The 17,562-nt window shown below is 44.4% G+C and overlaps 2 protein-coding genes across 2 annotated transcripts; one reads left to right on the top strand and one right to left on the bottom strand.

Moving 5' to 3' along the window:
- Positions 1-618: 618 nt before the first annotated feature.
- Positions 619-8,682, bottom strand: LOC307071411 (uncharacterized protein; the record flags this gene model as incomplete). The annotated part of the gene is made up of 9 exons (XM_079730390.1): positions 619-2,759; positions 3,474-3,573; positions 3,755-3,909; positions 4,021-4,411; positions 5,759-6,954; positions 7,420-7,534; positions 7,678-7,799; positions 8,298-8,448; positions 8,548-8,682. 9 exons carry the CDS (start codon positions 8,680-8,682, stop codon positions 1,666-1,668), a joined length of 3,459 nt encoding a protein of 1,152 aa, XP_079586516.1. The 3' UTR covers positions 619-1,665.
- A 981-nt stretch (positions 8,683-9,663) lies between these two features.
- LOC307070865 (uncharacterized protein) lies at positions 9,664-17,479 on the top strand (the record flags this gene model as incomplete). The annotated part of the gene is made up of 5 exons (XM_079729552.1): positions 9,664-9,889; positions 13,451-13,587; positions 13,720-13,774; positions 13,993-15,848; positions 15,979-17,479. The coding sequence occupies 5 exons, from the start codon at positions 9,664-9,666 to the stop codon at positions 17,308-17,310; spliced, it is 3,606 nt and encodes a 1,201-aa protein (XP_079585678.1). The 3' UTR covers positions 17,311-17,479.
- Positions 17,480-17,562: the final 83 nt, after the last annotated feature.

The following is a 17,562-nucleotide window of genomic DNA, read 5'->3' as shown; positions in this document are numbered from 1 at the left end:
ACTTTTTGGTTCTGCCGACCCTTTCTGCGATTTATGCTCCGCAGCACAAAACAGGCATAAATATACATATATACATATCTGTAGAGATATAGATATGTTTTATCACATATGAATTGTTTTAAAAAAGTAGGAGACGTTTTAAAGTATAATGGCCTAAAAACCCATTAGCCAATACCAGTATTACTGGTCATTTCAGCTCCCTGTGTGTTTCAGTTTCACCCATGTGATGACAGCACCATTATTTTAATGGAACAAGTGATGTGCCAAATACCGACACATTAACAGCAGTACATCAACAGAGGGGGATAGTAAAATGTCATAGCCACCAAGTATCGGAGATAAACCTTTGATAAATCATAAATGAAGGTACTTGTACGCTTCCAATCCGAGAGTTGTATCCATCGTAGGAGATATACTGCCACCAAGAGGCCAAATAGGTAAGTGCATATTAATACCAAGAGTACACATTACACACTTCAGCTTTTATAGTAGAGTAAGCAAGGGAGGACAAGGATGTAACTTCAAAATATGGGTCATTTTCCACATTGTCTTTGTTTTTTTCACACATGAAAGACGTAACAGAAGCATCTGGACGAAGGATCATGTTAACCACACGGCCCATGTGTAGCAAAGAAGGATCCCTGAGCCTGCAGGGCCTGCACGTAGGATATAGTACATTATTTATTATAAAATGTATGGTTTTCATCAAAATATATTATCAAACTTGAGGAGCAGTTTTCTCATCACACACACAAACCAGTTTCGACTCTCTCACATGCACCACTATGATAGAGGGGTGTAAAAGATCATAACTGGAAGTGATTAATATGAAAACTCTTTCCTGTTATTCAGCAAGACTGCCAAAGGACGGAGGGCTACAAATTTTGGGGTTTAGACACCAAAAAATAAAACGCCACACAACCCAGTTTAAAAATGTCACGAGAATTTTTTGCTAAATCAAAACCTAATTAATAAGAAATTAAATTTATAAAAAATACATATTTACTCCATAATAAATGTTCACGTTTTCTTTAAACAGGGTTTGAGCGGTTTATCATGAAGAAATGTTGTTGCCTGCATATACATTCATAATTTACATCATACCGGTCTTGAACTGCTCCAGACATTATTTATACTGAACCCATGTCTCCCCCAAAGAGACTTCCCATCTCCAAAGTAGGAACAGTCAGTCAACAAACCACGGTGAGAACGTGTAAAACCCATGGGTTTGGCTCTAGTGTTTAATGCTGCATTTCCATACGACTTTGTGAAACGTACTAGTTGTACTCCAATAGACCATGGACCCCTAACATAGACATTTGTATGCACATCCACAAATCATTTACACGCATTAATCAGTGACTTATGAAAGTGGATCTGCACCAGATAAGAAATATAATAAAAAAGGTAATGCTCTTAATTTTGACCTGCTTTAAAAAATCAAAACAATCAGTCGCTCTCTCTCACACTCACTCTCTCTCTCACACACGCATACACTCTTTCTTACATACACTCTTTCTTACTCTCGCACAAACTCACACTCTCTTGCGCTCTCTCACACTCTCTCTCTTACACTCACTCTTTCGCTTACACTCTCTCGCTTAGACTCTCTCTTTCATACACTCTCAACACCCCCCCCCCCCCCCCTCCAGTCACTGGACGGAATCAGACATTAAGGTGGATCCTCTGGTGGCGTTTCAGGTTGCACTTCTGCGTGAAGCCCTTCCCACAGGCCATGCAGCAGTAGGGCCTCTCCCCAGTGTGCACGCGCCGGTGCGCCTTCAGGTTGCTCAGCTTGGTGAAGCTGCGGCCGCACAGCGAGCAGCTGAAGGGCCGCTCGCCCGTGTGCGTCTGCAGGTGGGCCCTCAGGTTGCTCGAGTCGGCGAAACAACGGCCGCACTGGCCGCAGCGATGCCTGGGGCCCTGGGGAACCGAGGCCAGGCCCGAGAGCAGGCCGGGGTGCTGGGAGCCGGGGGCTTGGTACTGGGCTTTGCTGCCCGCCGTGGGCAGGCCATTGTGGGAGTCGGCCATGAATTGTTTGCCGCCGAGGGTGGCCGGCGGTGCTGAGTGTGGAGATGGAGCCAATCTGAACGAGGACGGAGTTTTGTGGTGGATGCTGGAGCTCGCGGCGAGAGAATGGCCCGTGATTGCACCGGAGGAGACGGTGAGATGGGTCCTCCTGATCGGTCGGTAGGGTCTGATGGCGGCCTTCAAAGCGAGACTCGTGCCCATTTTGAAGTGCCGCTTGGCGGCTTCCTGCACTTTGGCCCGATGGGAGATGTAGCTGTGGCCGGGAACGTTCAATCTCACCTTGTGATTCTTCAACTGACACGAGGGGAATGCGATTGCCGAGTCTGCTGCCTGTTTTCCCAGCAGCGCCTCCTCCTCTTCCTCGTCCGAATCTAAAACAATCTCCTGCTTGATAACCACGTCTCCCGCATGGCTCATTTGTAGTCTTGCCTCAGACGATACGGGCTGCATCAGTTCATGGTCCATTCGTTTTAGCGAATCGCTTGAAAGGGCTGTGTCAGAGTCGTTGGCAGTATTTAGTATGTGGTTTTGCAAGAGAGCCAAACCCCCTTGCTGGGGGTCAATGTCCAAGGGCAAAACAAAGTCTTCTTGGTCCTCAGGGAAGGTGTTTGTAGAAGAGAGCCCGTTCTGTCTGCCGGTCCCTGGTGACTCTTTAGAGCTTCTCGCTGTCTGCGCAGATTGTAAATCTGTCATTTCATCCGGGCAGTGAAATGTAGATCCACTTACACCTGTAAGATAAGTGAGAAATGGAGATCTCATTGGAAAAACTCAATAAAGTGAAACATATCTTGTAAAGGCTAAATACAGTTGTATGCTTAGTCCAACTATTGTGATTCACAGCGCATGCATCAAGTGAATAGATTACACATGGTTTGTGGCAGAATGACTCCCCTGTTCAGTGTTACTGAACCGGACACTTACTATTCTCGAATACAAGTAGATATATTACGAGACTGTTTGAGCGAGAGTGTTGTAAAATGGAAGGCAAATGCTGCGTTTTGAAATGTTTGCATACATCCACAGTCCGAGGTCTTCCAAGTACAACTTTTTGGCCGATACGGCAACTCAACAGTCTGCCTTGGACATGAGTTTTGGTGTGTCGGTGCCTTTAAACTCTCAAGGCCTGAATTAGTTTTCCTCTTGCATGTAAGAGGGATAAAAAGGCACATGCATGATACATTTATTTTAATTCCAACAGGCGAATTTAAATCAAACCATGCAAACTGCTTCTTCCAATAACCATTTGTATTCATGGTTCACTGTAGATTCGATTTTTGCGTTTGATTTACTGGGTCGGAAATCTGAGCAAATCTCTTGCTGGTTATAATAGTCTTAAAGAAATGTTATAACAGCCTTAAAGCGTAGTATACTCATTAAATACAGCAAATGAATTCATTATATCCCAAGAAAGTATCTTGTTAGGATTGCTGAAGAGATCTCACCGTCGTCTAAAACCCCCGGGACTTCTTGATGCTCGACTGACCAAGACGACTGGGTCTCATTCTCCACTTTCACGACCACATCAGACTTCTCGCTGGATCCCTGAATAGGAACAGAAAACAGTATTAACAAACATACGGCGCACAAATATGCTGTAAAAAGTCAACCATATTTATCTCAGAGCGTTTATCTGCAGCATCTCCTATTCCATTTTACACGCTGATTTTGCATCAACCTAATTTTCTAAATCCTGCCTCATGCCGCATCAGGTCAGGTCACTCACCTGTGAATGACTCAAACCGCTGAGACTGTTGGGGAGCTTTTCGGCCACCTGTGCCGCCCCCGCGTTTGTCAGAACTTTCTGTCCACAGCCTTTTAGATGATGGTCCATAAAGATTATCTCCTGTTTCAATCGACACTCTTCTGTGACACCTGAACCTAAAGCAAAAAACAACACACTTTGTTGAGTACAACAACAGAGAAGAAGACACCTACTGTATCAATGACACAATCTAACAACAAATTACAAATACAAAACATTGTACTTGCCGGAATTCAGTGCTTCAAGCCCATCTTCAGCCCCATATGGGGATGCACTAAAAGGATCATCTCCACGGTTAAAATGGCATTCATCACTGGTCCTCATCATGAAGTCCCCATCACCCAGTCTGCTCTCTGTCAGCTGCAGCTGCACCTTCAGAGACTCCACCTCGTGACACCTGCTCTTCAGCTGCTCGAACAGCCCGTCCTCCACCAGCCTGGTCACCTCGAACATCGCCGTCTTCAGGATGGTCTCCATGACATCAGACAGCTGAGTCTGGAACCCGGCGATCAGGGTGTCCATGTCTGACATGATGGAGATGGTTCCCCCCCTAATCCTTAAACTGTGGTAGATGTTTGGGTTTAAACCAATATGATGATGCCCGGAAGTTCTTAAAAACTGCAATATGACTATGTCTCTTTATAAGACTATGCGCAGTGCTTATAATATACATGCATACTAATGCCATGTACCACTGGAGAGCCCTTTCATCGTTAGCGTTAGCACGTTAGCTAGCATTAGACGAATATTTAATCACCGAGGAAACAAATCCATCCACTAGTAGAAGGCAAAGGTCGGGAGATGGTTTTCGTCTTCACGACGTTAGTGTACTACTCGTCAGATCAATGTAAACTAGCTGGATGGACGTAAAGTACACATGCTATTCTGGAATAAAGCTAGCGCTTTTTTTCCTCTGAAACTTTATTGATCCACTATGGTTGAACACATTGGCCCAAAATGGCAGGCATATAGAGACATTGTGTAATTAATCTATCACTTTATATTAATACTTGAGTCTAAAGTTGAACATGTTGGTATAGCATAAGTATTTTTTAAAAGGCAGCCATTCGCCAGTTTTTGTTATTGTTTACGTACGCGTCAACCCGGGTACGGTAGCCGCTTGGTGCTTTTTCAGCGATTAACAAAACGCGTTTTACACCTAATCCTACTGGCTGTTTATACATTAACTCCTCAAACTGATACAGTACATGCATTATTGCAACGTCGTTTTCAAGTAAAGCGTATTTTTACGTTGGTTACTTGTTCGTTGACCAAATCCAATTTCTCTGGGGCTATACCCTTAAATCATATATTACTTTGCACATTTTAAAAATATCATACTGGCTGTCCAATGTCAAAGCAGGACAATGTGTGTTTCAACCCAGCTTCAGCTTCAATGTAGTCCAATCAGTGATGTAATTACCTTATACAGAATTTTATTAAAATGTTTAAATGAACAGCAATACACAGTATGTAGTAACAAGCATAAATGTAGCCATGGTAAAGAGTACAAATCAAACATGTCCAAATATAAAAACACATTACCGATATTCTGAATATTTTGCCACCAAAATAAATGGTATTATACAAACAAATTAAAAAACAGTCACAGAAGAATATAATGAACCTTAATGACAGCAATAAACTGGAATGGACTTTAGACCATGAAATCTTCATTTCCTATAATGCAAACACAAGTCTTTTGATTGTGACACAAATTATCTCTGATGCTGTACAGTTCAGTCCAGCCACACATAACATTGAATACACTGTTCGTTGATCCTCCAATTACTCCAAATACAATATCCCATTGAAAATGTGGCATCATGGAAGCAAAAATGACATCTCACTAGCTCTAAATAATATAATGCAATCACAATTGAAAAAATAAAATAGCAACATACCAAAATACTAACATCAATAAAGGTGAATACAAGGACACTCGTTTAAACACATACAAACTCAAAGATCGGACTTATGTTTGCGCTGATGCGACTTGAGGTGGTCCAGGCGTTTGAAGCTGAGGCCACACAGAGCGCAGCAATACGGTCTCTCCCCCGTGTGGGTACGTTGGTGGACCTTCAAAATGTCTGCCCGCGTGAAGCTCTTATCGCACATGCTACACCGGTGAGGTTTCTCCTGCGTGTGAATGCGTCTGTGTAACTTGAGATTCCACAGGCGGCTAAACTTGTTCCCGCATACAGTACAACAATATGGCTTGTCACCAGTTTGGTTACACTTGTGTGACTTCAGGTCAGCGATGCCGGGGAAGCCCTTGCCACAGTGGTTACAGAGGTGCAGCCCTTGCTCCGAGTGGATCCTCTGGTGGACTTTAAAGCTATGGGCTTGGGTGAAGGTCTTCCCACACTGATTGCATGAGTACGGGGGTCGTTGGCCCACGCCGTGCGTCTGCTGCTTATGGGCCTTCAGAGAAGAGGAGTCGGGGAAGGACATGGAGCACTGATTACAATTGTGCTTCCTCCCTCCCCGTCCTCCCACCTGAACTTGCACCCTCTCTCCCATATTTAGACTTTGGATGAAGGACTCGGAGGGCCCGTAAAGATCCTCTGCACGGCCCTGCTGCAACGACGATTCTCCGTTGTGTTGTGTGTCTTGCCCCCTGAAGCCCAGCCGACTGCCTGAAGCACCGGGCGCGTGTTCTGGGTACAGGGCACTCTGGTCCTGAAGGTAGCCCTCTTCGTTAATCAGCAGACAACTGAACCCTCCACTCACCTCTATATTGGCCCCTGAGGGGGACTCGGTTGGAGAGCACATCGCACCTCTTCTACTACTACTACTCTGAGGGTGGCTGAGTGGGTAGGACTGATGAGGCTCTGGCCTCTCGAAGGCCCCCATGTCGTCCTCATAATGGCCGATGTAACTCAGATCCTCACCTACGCGGCTGGGCGGGGACTCGGTGGATCCGTCCATGCCACCGATGTCTAACACATTGCCACTGGCACACTCGGTCCTTTCAAAGCCGCCAAGGTCTTCCATGCCGTAGGTGTTCTGGTAAAGGGGTCCGGCCGGGCCCGGTGAGTGGGTGTCGGGACTATGTTCCTGCCTCTGGCTCAGGCCAGGCTCCCAGTCCTTCTGGCAGCGTTGGATGGCTGTGTCACTGATGTTTTTAGAGGGACTTGTAAAGGCGGCCCCCTCGGTGCCTGTAGGGTCAGAGGATAGAATATCCAAATTAGACATCAGACATATTGGATCGGGCAGCAAAAGATATCTGGTGACCAAGATTACAGTGTAGAATTAGAGATAATAACGTTTAGTATATGCTACACGTGAACCTCCTAAGATGGCGCGATTTGATTGGTTCGCCATCTCGGGATATTGGGAAATATCCCATGATTGAGATCTCCAACTCTCGATATTGTTTTCATCGCATAATGTCCGCTGACGTTCATCTCATCATGCTAATAAAAACAAATAAACCGCAAATAAAACAAATAAATCCCAACAAAAAGTGTTATCTTGTTTATTTTTGGAGTGTTCACGTCTAGTATATACTAAAACAACTATTCACCTCAGGCCGTGAATAGTGGGGAATAGCCCCACTATTCACTTATAGTCTTCACAATGAATGTTAAATATTGTCTCGTATTCTATGTGACAAAACTGACCATTTAAGTTGATTCCCCATCTCTCTGTGAGCTCGCTGGTGTCCGGGGTGGGAGTGATGCAGAGGGCTTCTTCCTTGGGCATGCGATCCAGATGTTCTCTGCTGGTGTTTGTTGACTAACCATGCGAAAAATGGAAAAAGTTACAAAATACTCAATATATTGCTCATACACATTTTTATATTTGCCTTGCGATTATGGGCTAATATAGATAGCTGGTTTCTGTCCAGTTTTGCAAAGGCCGGTAGATTAAAAGAATACCTTTGGTGATACACTGGTGTCTGATTTGTCGTGCTTGGATCTCTGCATGGATCTCTCTTCCCCGTTGGCACGGCAACCATGAATCTCCTCTTTCGACGCTTTGTCCAATTTCTGACTTTTTTCTAAACCAAAGCGGGAAAAAAAACATATCACTGATGTGGGATGAACAATACATCTGCAATACAACACCACGTCATCTCATCTTCTCAATTAAAACTGGTTACTTCATTAAATCAAAGTATTGGATTAGACCTGTCCGGTCTTTTCCTCATGGCATGGCATCGATACATCCTTATCGTCTTATCTTATCTTAACATCCTGGGTGGCATGTAGCTCAGGAGGTAGAGCGGGTTGGCTTGTAGCCCGAAGGTTGCTAGTTCGATCCCCGGCTCCTCCTAGCTGAGTGTCGAGGTGTCCCTGAGCGAGGCACCTCACCCTGACTGCTCCTGACGAGCTGGCTGTCGCCTTGCGTGGCTGACTCCGCCGTCGGTGTGTGAACGTGTGCATGAATGGTTGAACGTTGGGCAATATCGTAAAGCGCTTTGAGTGGCCACTCGTCAGAAAAGCGCTGTATAAATGCAGTCCATTTATCTTATCACGGTTCATCACAAAAGACTAACCTGTCTTAACGGCTGAGGAGGATCTGGCCTCACCTCCATCGGCGTCGCTGGACTCCCCCACTCGCCCACAGTCCACACACCTTCCCCCGTCCCGGTCCCTCTCTTTCCGCCGCCCCTCGGACCACTTCAGCCGCCGCTTCAGGGACTCCACCTGCAGAATCAGAATCGCATTTATTACAGCTTATTGTACAAGTACACAAGAGTGAGTCGTAGTAAAGTGTAGAGTGTAGTGCAGAGTGTAATGGTGCACCTGCTCCCGGCTGCGGGTCACCTCCTCCAGGAAGCTGTCCTCCACCAGACGGGTGATCTCGTACATGGCAGCCTTGAAGACCGTCTCCATCACGCCCGAGAGCTGGGACTGGAACGTGACGATCGCTTCGGACATCTTTGTAGTTCTTTGTGGTTTGTAGTTCTTTGTAGTTTTGGATGCCCGAGTTTAGCCTGGTTTTTACACGAAACACTCAATAGCTTTCAGTTTGAGACAAAGACGGGTTGTTGGGCGTTCACGGATTTCAAATGACTTACTTTCTGGCTGGATTTAGATGCACTTCCCGTCCAGAAAGGACCCGTTCATCGGTGTGTTACCGAACCACCACAACCCCTGTAGCTAAGTTGCTAAGCTAATCGAGTTATTACATTAGATTGTGCGCCTCGGCGATGTTAGAAAGCGAAGATGTCAGAACGAATAAATAAAAAATTAAAACATTTTAGACCACGGGGAAAGGCGAATATGACGGAGATATATCGTTCGACGATGAAAAGAGTAGACCATTTGCCTCAAAACTGCCTGCATTTCTATAAACAATAACTCTTCCGGGATCAAAAGGAAAACTACGGAATGGGAGGCAGGACAATCGTGGTTGAAGCGCAGCAGCACCCCGCCGGTATTGGTAAACAAACCTTATTTTAACCATGTATTCTATACAGTGCTTTTCTTACCCGTGGCCAGTCAAAGACCTTGCCAATTTGACCTAACATTCACAGCCAGCTCGTCGGGAGCTGTTAGGGTGAAATATTTTGCTCAGGGACACCTCGACGCTCAGATAGGAGGAGCCGGAGATCGAACCAGCAACCTTCCGGTTACCAGCCAACCCGCTCGCCCTCCTGAGCCGCCCCCGGTGTCATGGCTACCGTACCCAGTTAGTTCACGACTGTGTTATGTGTTATAACTCCATGCGTTTTGTTTTCGATTGAGTGGGATTAATGGGAGTATTACACTTAATCCAGACTACGATGCTCCTCAAACAAAGAAGGAAACGAATCGGTTTTCCCGCCTCGGTCCTACAAAATAAACTACACCTGGGAAAGAGGAGGGGGTTAAAATAGCATATTTTATTTAATTGTTTTCCAAAAGTAATGCTCAAAGATGTCGGGGGACGAACGTCAAACGAGACAACTGACTGCCGCAGAGACTGCTGCACCTTTGGATACTATGGTCCATGAGTTCAAAGAAGAATTATCCAGAATCCTGCAGGAGAACGAAGAGCTTAAATCAAAATGCAGTTATTTAGAGCTTCGGTTGACTAATCAACCTAACATCCAGCCAGTGGACTCTGAACATGGGACAACTTGTGACATAGGAGTCCAGTGTGGTAATGTATCTCCATAGCTTTTACTGAGAGTTTTTAAATGTTGTGTTGCATACTAGGCTATATAGAGGAAGTGCATACTGCATAGGAGTCCAGTGTTATAAGGTGTCTCCATAGCTCTTACTGAAAAACAATATTTAAATGTTGTGTTTTATATGCAGTCAGTTCTATGGATTATTGTGAATTGTGTCATCCTGACCTGATTTACTTAACATGGTATTATAGCACATGAGTATGTTTTCATTTGTGTAAACATTTAGGATTTCTGTGCTTCTTTGGTCTTCCATGAACTACATTTAGTAAATGTAATGTGCAACTTCAACACACCTGTACTCAGTAGATCCGTGTTAAGAACCAGTTCAAGCGTGATAATGTCAGGATTCTTGCTTAGGACACTAATGTTATATTATAGATAGGCCTACGTAATAATGGGACTATAGTTAATTATAAAGTGCAGTGGTGTCACATCTGGTTCTCTAGTTATTGTTATTCTTTTACGGGAAATCCCATTTTACTCCATAGGAAATCATTTGAAACCTATATCCTGCAAGCCCAAACCTGCAGGATCTCTGCACACTCCGGTTAAATTGTATTAATCGGTATAGGGTGGAGTGTGCTTTGTTTGCTTACAATCGATGTATGCATCAAGAGGCTGCCCATTGCATAAGCCATCGGTTGGGGCATTGCCTTGTCCAGTTCCCCCTATGTCCGCAGCCCTGCTCAGGTCCAGCTCCTCCCCAACTCACTCAAACAACTTGTTAGCACAAGTTCAAGTAACATCTAGCCGCAGCCCCGGAGAAGCCCCTGGCGTGTCACACGTCTGGGATGGGAACCTTAACCTCTAAACCTAACACTGACCCTAACCATAACCGTAAGACCTAAACCTAACCATAACCCTTACCATATCCCTAACCATCCCCCTATCTATAACCTTAACCTCTAAACCTATCCATGACCCTAACCATTACCTCAACCCCTAAAGCTAACCATAACCCTAATATTAACCCCTTAACCATAACCGTAATCTCTAACGCTTACCATAACACCTAAACCTTACCATCACCCTAACCATAGCCCTAGCCATAACCTTAACCCTAAACCTAACCATCACTAACCATAACCCCTAAACCTTACCATAACCCCTAAACCTTACCATAACCCTTACCTTAACTGGGTGACTTTGCCAGTGTAAACCCAATGAGCCAGATTAGGTTCTAAGAGGTGGAGTTGGACTAGGTCTAGCTCCGCCCTTTCGGCCAAGTGAGCACCGCTTGGATTAACCGGCAGCGAAATAGACAGAAAATAACGAAGATGTCGGTGGCAATGCTTGTTTCCGTTTAGTATTTTGACGCAATTAATGTTAGCACGTGTAGTATCCCGCACTATCACGATGATGTGTGTGTGTGTGTAGAAGACAAGTACCCAATTATGCAATGGTTTTGGACTTTAATATCGTTGCAGTTTCTCGCCAAAACATACAGGTTATAATAATTTCTATGGAGCTAGATGGGACTCTATCATGAGAGCATCAATGACTACAGTACGAGATGGGGCTAGCCAGTAGTGTGTTTTTATTCTACGATGTTGTGATGTGTGTGATGCCAACTAGCGTAGCTTGCAAGCTGTGTGGTGAAAGTTGAAATGCTTTGGGACCGACGATAGTACGATTATTATCAATAAAGAGAGGGGAACGGGCTGGCAACGGAAAGCATTTTTTATTTGTATTATATATATATATATATATATATATATATATATATATATATATATATATATACAGTGGGGCAAAAAAGTATTTAGTCAGCCACCAATTGTGCTAGTTCTCCCACTTAAAAAGACGAGAGAGGCCTGTAATTTTCATCATAGGTAAACCTCAGCTATGAGAGACAAAATGAAAAAACAAAATCCAGAAAATCACAACTTCTGATCTTTTAAGAATTTATTTGCAAATTATGGTGGAAAATAAGTATTTGGTCACCTACAAACCAGCAAGATTTCTGGCTGTCACAGACCTGTAACTTCTTCTTTAAGAGGCTCCTCTGTCCTCCACTTGTTACCTGTATTAATGGCACCTGGCTCCCTCGATCTGGGGCTCCACGCAAGATCTCACCCTGTGGGGTCAAAATGATCACAAGAACGGTGAACAAAAATCCCAGAACCACACGGGGGGATCTAGTGAATGACCTCCAGAGAGCTGGGACCAAAGTAACAAAGGCTACCATCACTAACACACTACGCCGCCAGGGACTCAAATCCTGCATTGCCAGACGTGTCCCCCTGCTAAAGCCAGTGCATGTCCGGGCCCGTTTGAAGTTTGCTAGAGAGCATTTGGATGATCCAGAGCAGGTTTGGGAGAATGTCATATGGTCAGATGAAACCAAATAGAACTTTTTGGTGAAAACTCAACTCGTTTGGAGGAGAAAGAATGCTGAGTTGCATCCAAAGAACACCATACCTACAGTGAAGCATGGGGGTGGAAACATCATGCTTTGGGGCTGTTTTTCTGCCAAGGGACCAGGACGTCTGATCCGTGTGACGGAAAGAATGAATGGGGCCATGTATATTGAGATTTTGAGTGAAAACCTCCTTCCATCAGCAAGAGCACTGAAGATGAAACGTGGCTGGGTCTTTCAGCATGACAATGACCCCAAACACACCGCCCGGGCAACGAAGGAGTGGCTTCGTAAGAAGCATTTCAAGGTCCTGGAGTGGCCTAGCCAGTCTCCAGATCTCAACCCCATAGAAAATCTTTGGAGGGAGTTAAAAGTCTGTGTTGCCCAGCGAAGGCCCAAAAACATCACTGCTCTAGAGGAGATCTGCATGGAGGAATGGGCCAAAATACCAGCAGCAGTGTGTGAAAACCTTGTAAAGACTTACAGAAAACATTTGACCTCTGTCATTGCCAACAAAGGGCATGTAACAAAGTATTGAGATTACTTTTGTTATTGACCAAATACTTATTTTCCACCATAATTTGCAAATAAATTCTTTAAAAATCAGACAATGTGATTTTCTAGATTTTTTTTTTCATTTTGTCTCTCATAGCTGAGGTTTACCTATGATGAAAATTACAGGCCTCTCTCATCTGTTTAAGTGGGAGAACTTGCACAATTGGTGGCTGACTAAATACTTTTTTGCCCCACTGTATATATATATATATATATATATATATATATATATTACAGTTATAGGATAGGATTTTATACATTTGCAATTTAAACCTTCACATGGATCTGATAAATCTTTAGTTAAGCTATAATGTATATTAAATGTTCTCTTCACATGCGCAACCATTCGTTCTGTAGTCCTTTACTCAAGATATTTTGATTCCAGATATTTATTTTATTATTATTTGTATTATTATTTATGAATAGCCTGTTCTTAAATGTTGATATTTTAATTTACTGCCATTCAATATTTAGAGAGTCGAACATGTATTTCTCAATTTGAATGAACAATTCAAATAAATTGTGTTTGTCATTTTAACATACTCAAAGTCAGCAATTTTATAGTATGTTGGTGTTATAATTTGGGTGGTATACTGATTCGTTATTTTTGTACCAGACCTCTGTTGCAAAGAACAAGGGTTCAGAAACTCACTGCAAGGAAATATGGAGCAGAAAAAGGAGGATCAGAGGATGGGAGGTTACCAGAACCAGCAGTTCCCTTTGAATATTCATGGAGAAGAACCTTTAATCAAGGTTTGTGGGACACCTGTGTTTGTGATTTATGTACTGATAACTTTATGTTAAGGTCTTTGTTTTTGTATTCGTTTTTTTGTTGAATTTCTTTCTTTTTATTCAATCTATTCAATGTTCATATACCCTGACCAGGATGAGATTCTGGAGCCAGCCCTGGTCCTCACAAGAGTACCCAACGACGTTCCAGGTAAAATCCCTGCCTTTACATGGTGTGTGTGTGTGTGTGTGTGTCTGTGTGTGTGTGTGTGTGTGTGTGTGTGTGTGTGTGTGTGTGTGTGTGTGTGTGTGTGTGTGTGTGCGTGTCTTCAATTTGTCCACAAGGGGGAGCAAGCTGAAGTTTGTGTGTGTGTGTGTGTATTGGCTTTTGTGCCTTGCCCATGTAAGCCTCTTTGTGTCTGTCCACAGATTCAGTGACTCCCCTTGAAAAAGGCCAGCAAGATGACCACAACAAACTAACAGCAAGAAACATGTTGTGTCACTTTGAAAGGGTTAAAGAATCTGAACTGGATTCTCCACCAGAAGAAGGGCAATCGCAAAAGATCTCTCAGGAAGTTTTCAGAGTGGATGAATCCATGGCAAATGAAGATAATGTTACAATGCAGACATCTTCTAACAAGGAGGTTGTATCTGAACATCCCATCCAGTTATCAGATGAGGTGTCTGCCTCAATGAAGGGTGAATCTTGCGATTCCAGAATCGGCTTGAAAGAAATCGGGGTTGATGTCCAGATAGAATCATCAGCACAGATAAACGAACGCAGAGGTCCTCTGATAAGAAGAGGGAAGGGCAAAGTTCCGTATCCATACGTCAATCTTGCCATCAGAAATAGTTTGTCAATCATTTCCGCAGGAACCTCTAGTAGAGGCCGGCCACCACAGAAGGCCAGTCTTTCTGAGCTCCAAACCCAACCTGTAGCAGAAACCGGTCCAGTATTGAGACTCCTGGGTACGAGGCCTGAGAGCTTTGTTAAACAACTGCCATTGCAGGGGACTATGTCACCCCCTCTAACATCTGATATTTTTACAGCCAAAAAGGCATCAGAGAGGCCCTCCAAACCTGTCGAGGTAGATCAACATGGTCGTGTTCCCTGCTTGGCAACCTCTTTCCCTATAGGGTACTCTTCAGAAGATGCAGAACCATCCGGTTTCCATCAAGTCTACAAGGAGATGGAGGGAAACGTTGTTCCCTCAGCAGCTGAGGGTTTGGAACGCCCTCTGTCGGAGGTACCGAAATCCAAATCCATGGAACCAAGAAAACTGAGTCACAACCCAGAACGAAAGGAGGCACTGCTACAGGTTGAAGCCATAAATCCTCAGACCTCCACATTAGACACATTCGAAAAATCCTCTTCTCAGCCAAAGATGGCGGTGCCAGCCCAAATGCAGAATACGGCTGGTTTTACATCCTCAAATACTCCTTTGACACCAAGCCTTTTTATATCCTCTGTGGCTCTTCAAACAAAAGCCAAAGACTGTGCATCTTATCCCTCTGCTTTAGTTTGCCAAATGTACAACAGCCTGCCTACTTTAGATCAGTCCACAAAAATACACTCTGTTCCTCAACTTCCTCCCGGTACCGGAAATTCAGATGTGTCTGCCAGTACTCCATCTGCAGTGGTCCCTTTCAAGACTCTGTCAAAGTCATCCACCAAATTAAAACAACATGCGGTCATTTTTCCAAAATCAAACAATGTATCGGGAACAACATGTACAAGAGCTCAGTCACCTCTGCAAAACTCTTTTACATCGATATCCAAAGTGGAAGCATCCTGTGATAGGTTAGGCGTTTCAAACACAAAGGACACACCTGAAACTAAGTTTGCTTCCACTCCAACAATAATGCAAGGGAAGTCATCCAAACTTACAGATATTGAGGAAAATGCAGCTTGTTCAAAGACAGAAGACATTTCCTTTGCATCTGAAAGACCATGTTTTGTGAACTCTGGGCCAAAGTCTTTACCAACAACCCTCACCAAGGTTCAGCCCTCAACAGTTGCATCAACCCAGTCAGCGTTTTCCACTATCAGAGAATCGTGTTCGGATTCTAAGACATTACCTGTGTCTAGTCCCTCTAGCTCCAGCTCAAACAAGGCTTTTACAAAGAGACGCACTGTGAAAGCATTGAAGCAGGTTGCACAGGAGGAAACACAGGCTGCCCCTATCCCCCTCAACGATGACCCGGTTCATCCCCTCCCAGAGATAACTAAAACCCTGTTTTTTGTACAGCTGTCCATGGCCCCGGTGGTTCCCCAACAGGAAAAGGTATTGCTATATTTGGACGGATGTCATTTTATGATACATTTCTGCTTAGTTGATCAAAGTATTATCCATTTTTGTCAGATGAATATGAGATTACCAGTATAAAAAAACCGTCATTCATTTCTACTTTCAGGAATCCCTCAACGATAGTGTGGATTGTGTAGTTGCAGAGACGGTGACACATAATACCAAGTGCCGGTTACGAAAAGGTTTTGTGAAACGACTGAAAGGAGCAGGACCTTCCCACGGTGCGGAGACGACCAACAAACCCACAGAGGACGTTCCCATAGTTGAACATTTGGAGACGGATGAATACCGCCCTGATAAGGCAGGAGAGCTCGCCCAAGAGCCAGATGCTGCGAGTCCAAAATACAACGCTAATAAACCAACTCCCTGTGGTCTCAAAGGCCTTAGATCAGTAACAAACAAATTGAGCTCTTCTACTAAAAAGCGTAGATTAAATCCAGAAAAGCCAAGACCTAAAGAGAGTGTCGGTTTGGTCAACAATGCTTTTACTTTGAGGACAATAAAGACTGAGGCAGTTTGGATACCACCAGTACTAGAAGCCAGTAAACCTGAACTGGGAAATGATAGCCGCTGCGACCGGCTTCCTACAAAGTGGTCAACTAGATACGCAACTCGTAAACGGCTCACCAGGCCTCGTCTTGTCACACGAAAGCATCGGCCACCCTTCACTCAGTCTGGTTCCAGTTCCAGTTCCAACAACAGCCCCTCTGCCCCAAGAACCGGCAGGTACTCTCACCGGAGGTCTACCCACCCCACACCTGCAGAATCTTCCCCCCTCCCGTCGACATCGCAGCCATTCTCGTTCAACAGAGAAAGTCTGCTCAGAAACCAGTGTGAACAATGTGGCCGTGTCCTCAGCAGCAAAGCAGCTCTGCAGAAGCACATAAGCCTCCATTCAGGAAAGAAGCTCTTCTCCTGCTCCCTTTGCAGCCAGATCTTCCCAGACTCGCAGGCGCTAACTCGACACGGACAGGTGCACCGCAACGGAAAGATATACATTTGCCCACAGTGCAATGAGGGTTTTGCGTACAGATTCGGCCTCACTCATCACCTGCAAATGGTGCACAGTAGAATAAAACCCTTTGTTTGCCACATCTGCCAGAAGAGCTACTTCCGGAGGAACAATTTTGAATCCCATTTCCGAGTCCACACCGGAACTGCACGGCAGTTCCCGTGCAATCTCTGTGACAAAAGATTCAACCGGAGAGTGGAACTGGAGGTCCATCTGAGGAGCCACAGCAGGGAGAAGAGGCATTGGTGTCCATACTGTGGAAAGGAGTTCCTGGACTACAACAACCTGAAAAGGCACAAGTACACCCACACCGGAGAACGGCCCTATGCCTGTGCCCACTGCACCAAGAGCTTTGTACAGTCCGGACACTTGAAGAAGCATTTAAGGAATGTTCACAAGGTTGATGTGTATGCTGATTTGCAATAGGTCTGTGGCATTATTAACTGTAGCAATATGCTACAAGATATGACCACACCTGATGATTTACAATGAGTCCTGCAATTTTATTATAGTGCAAAGGTTCAAGCACTAAAGTAAATGTTTGTTCGTAAGCTATTGATTGCGCTAGGTTCTAAGTCAAGTATCGTTGTTTCTGTTCTCGATCATTAAATCTTCGATTTAACCAAACATTTTGAAAGCATTTAATTTTCTTTGAAATCTGGTGCAGAAGTTTATCAG

Source organism: Pollachius pollachius, assembly GCF_949987615.1.
Source record: "Pollachius pollachius genome assembly, chromosome: 2".
Lineage (NCBI taxonomy): Eukaryota > Metazoa > Chordata > Actinopteri > Gadiformes > Gadidae > Pollachius > Pollachius pollachius.
This window is presented reverse-complemented; position numbering and strand designations above follow the sequence as displayed.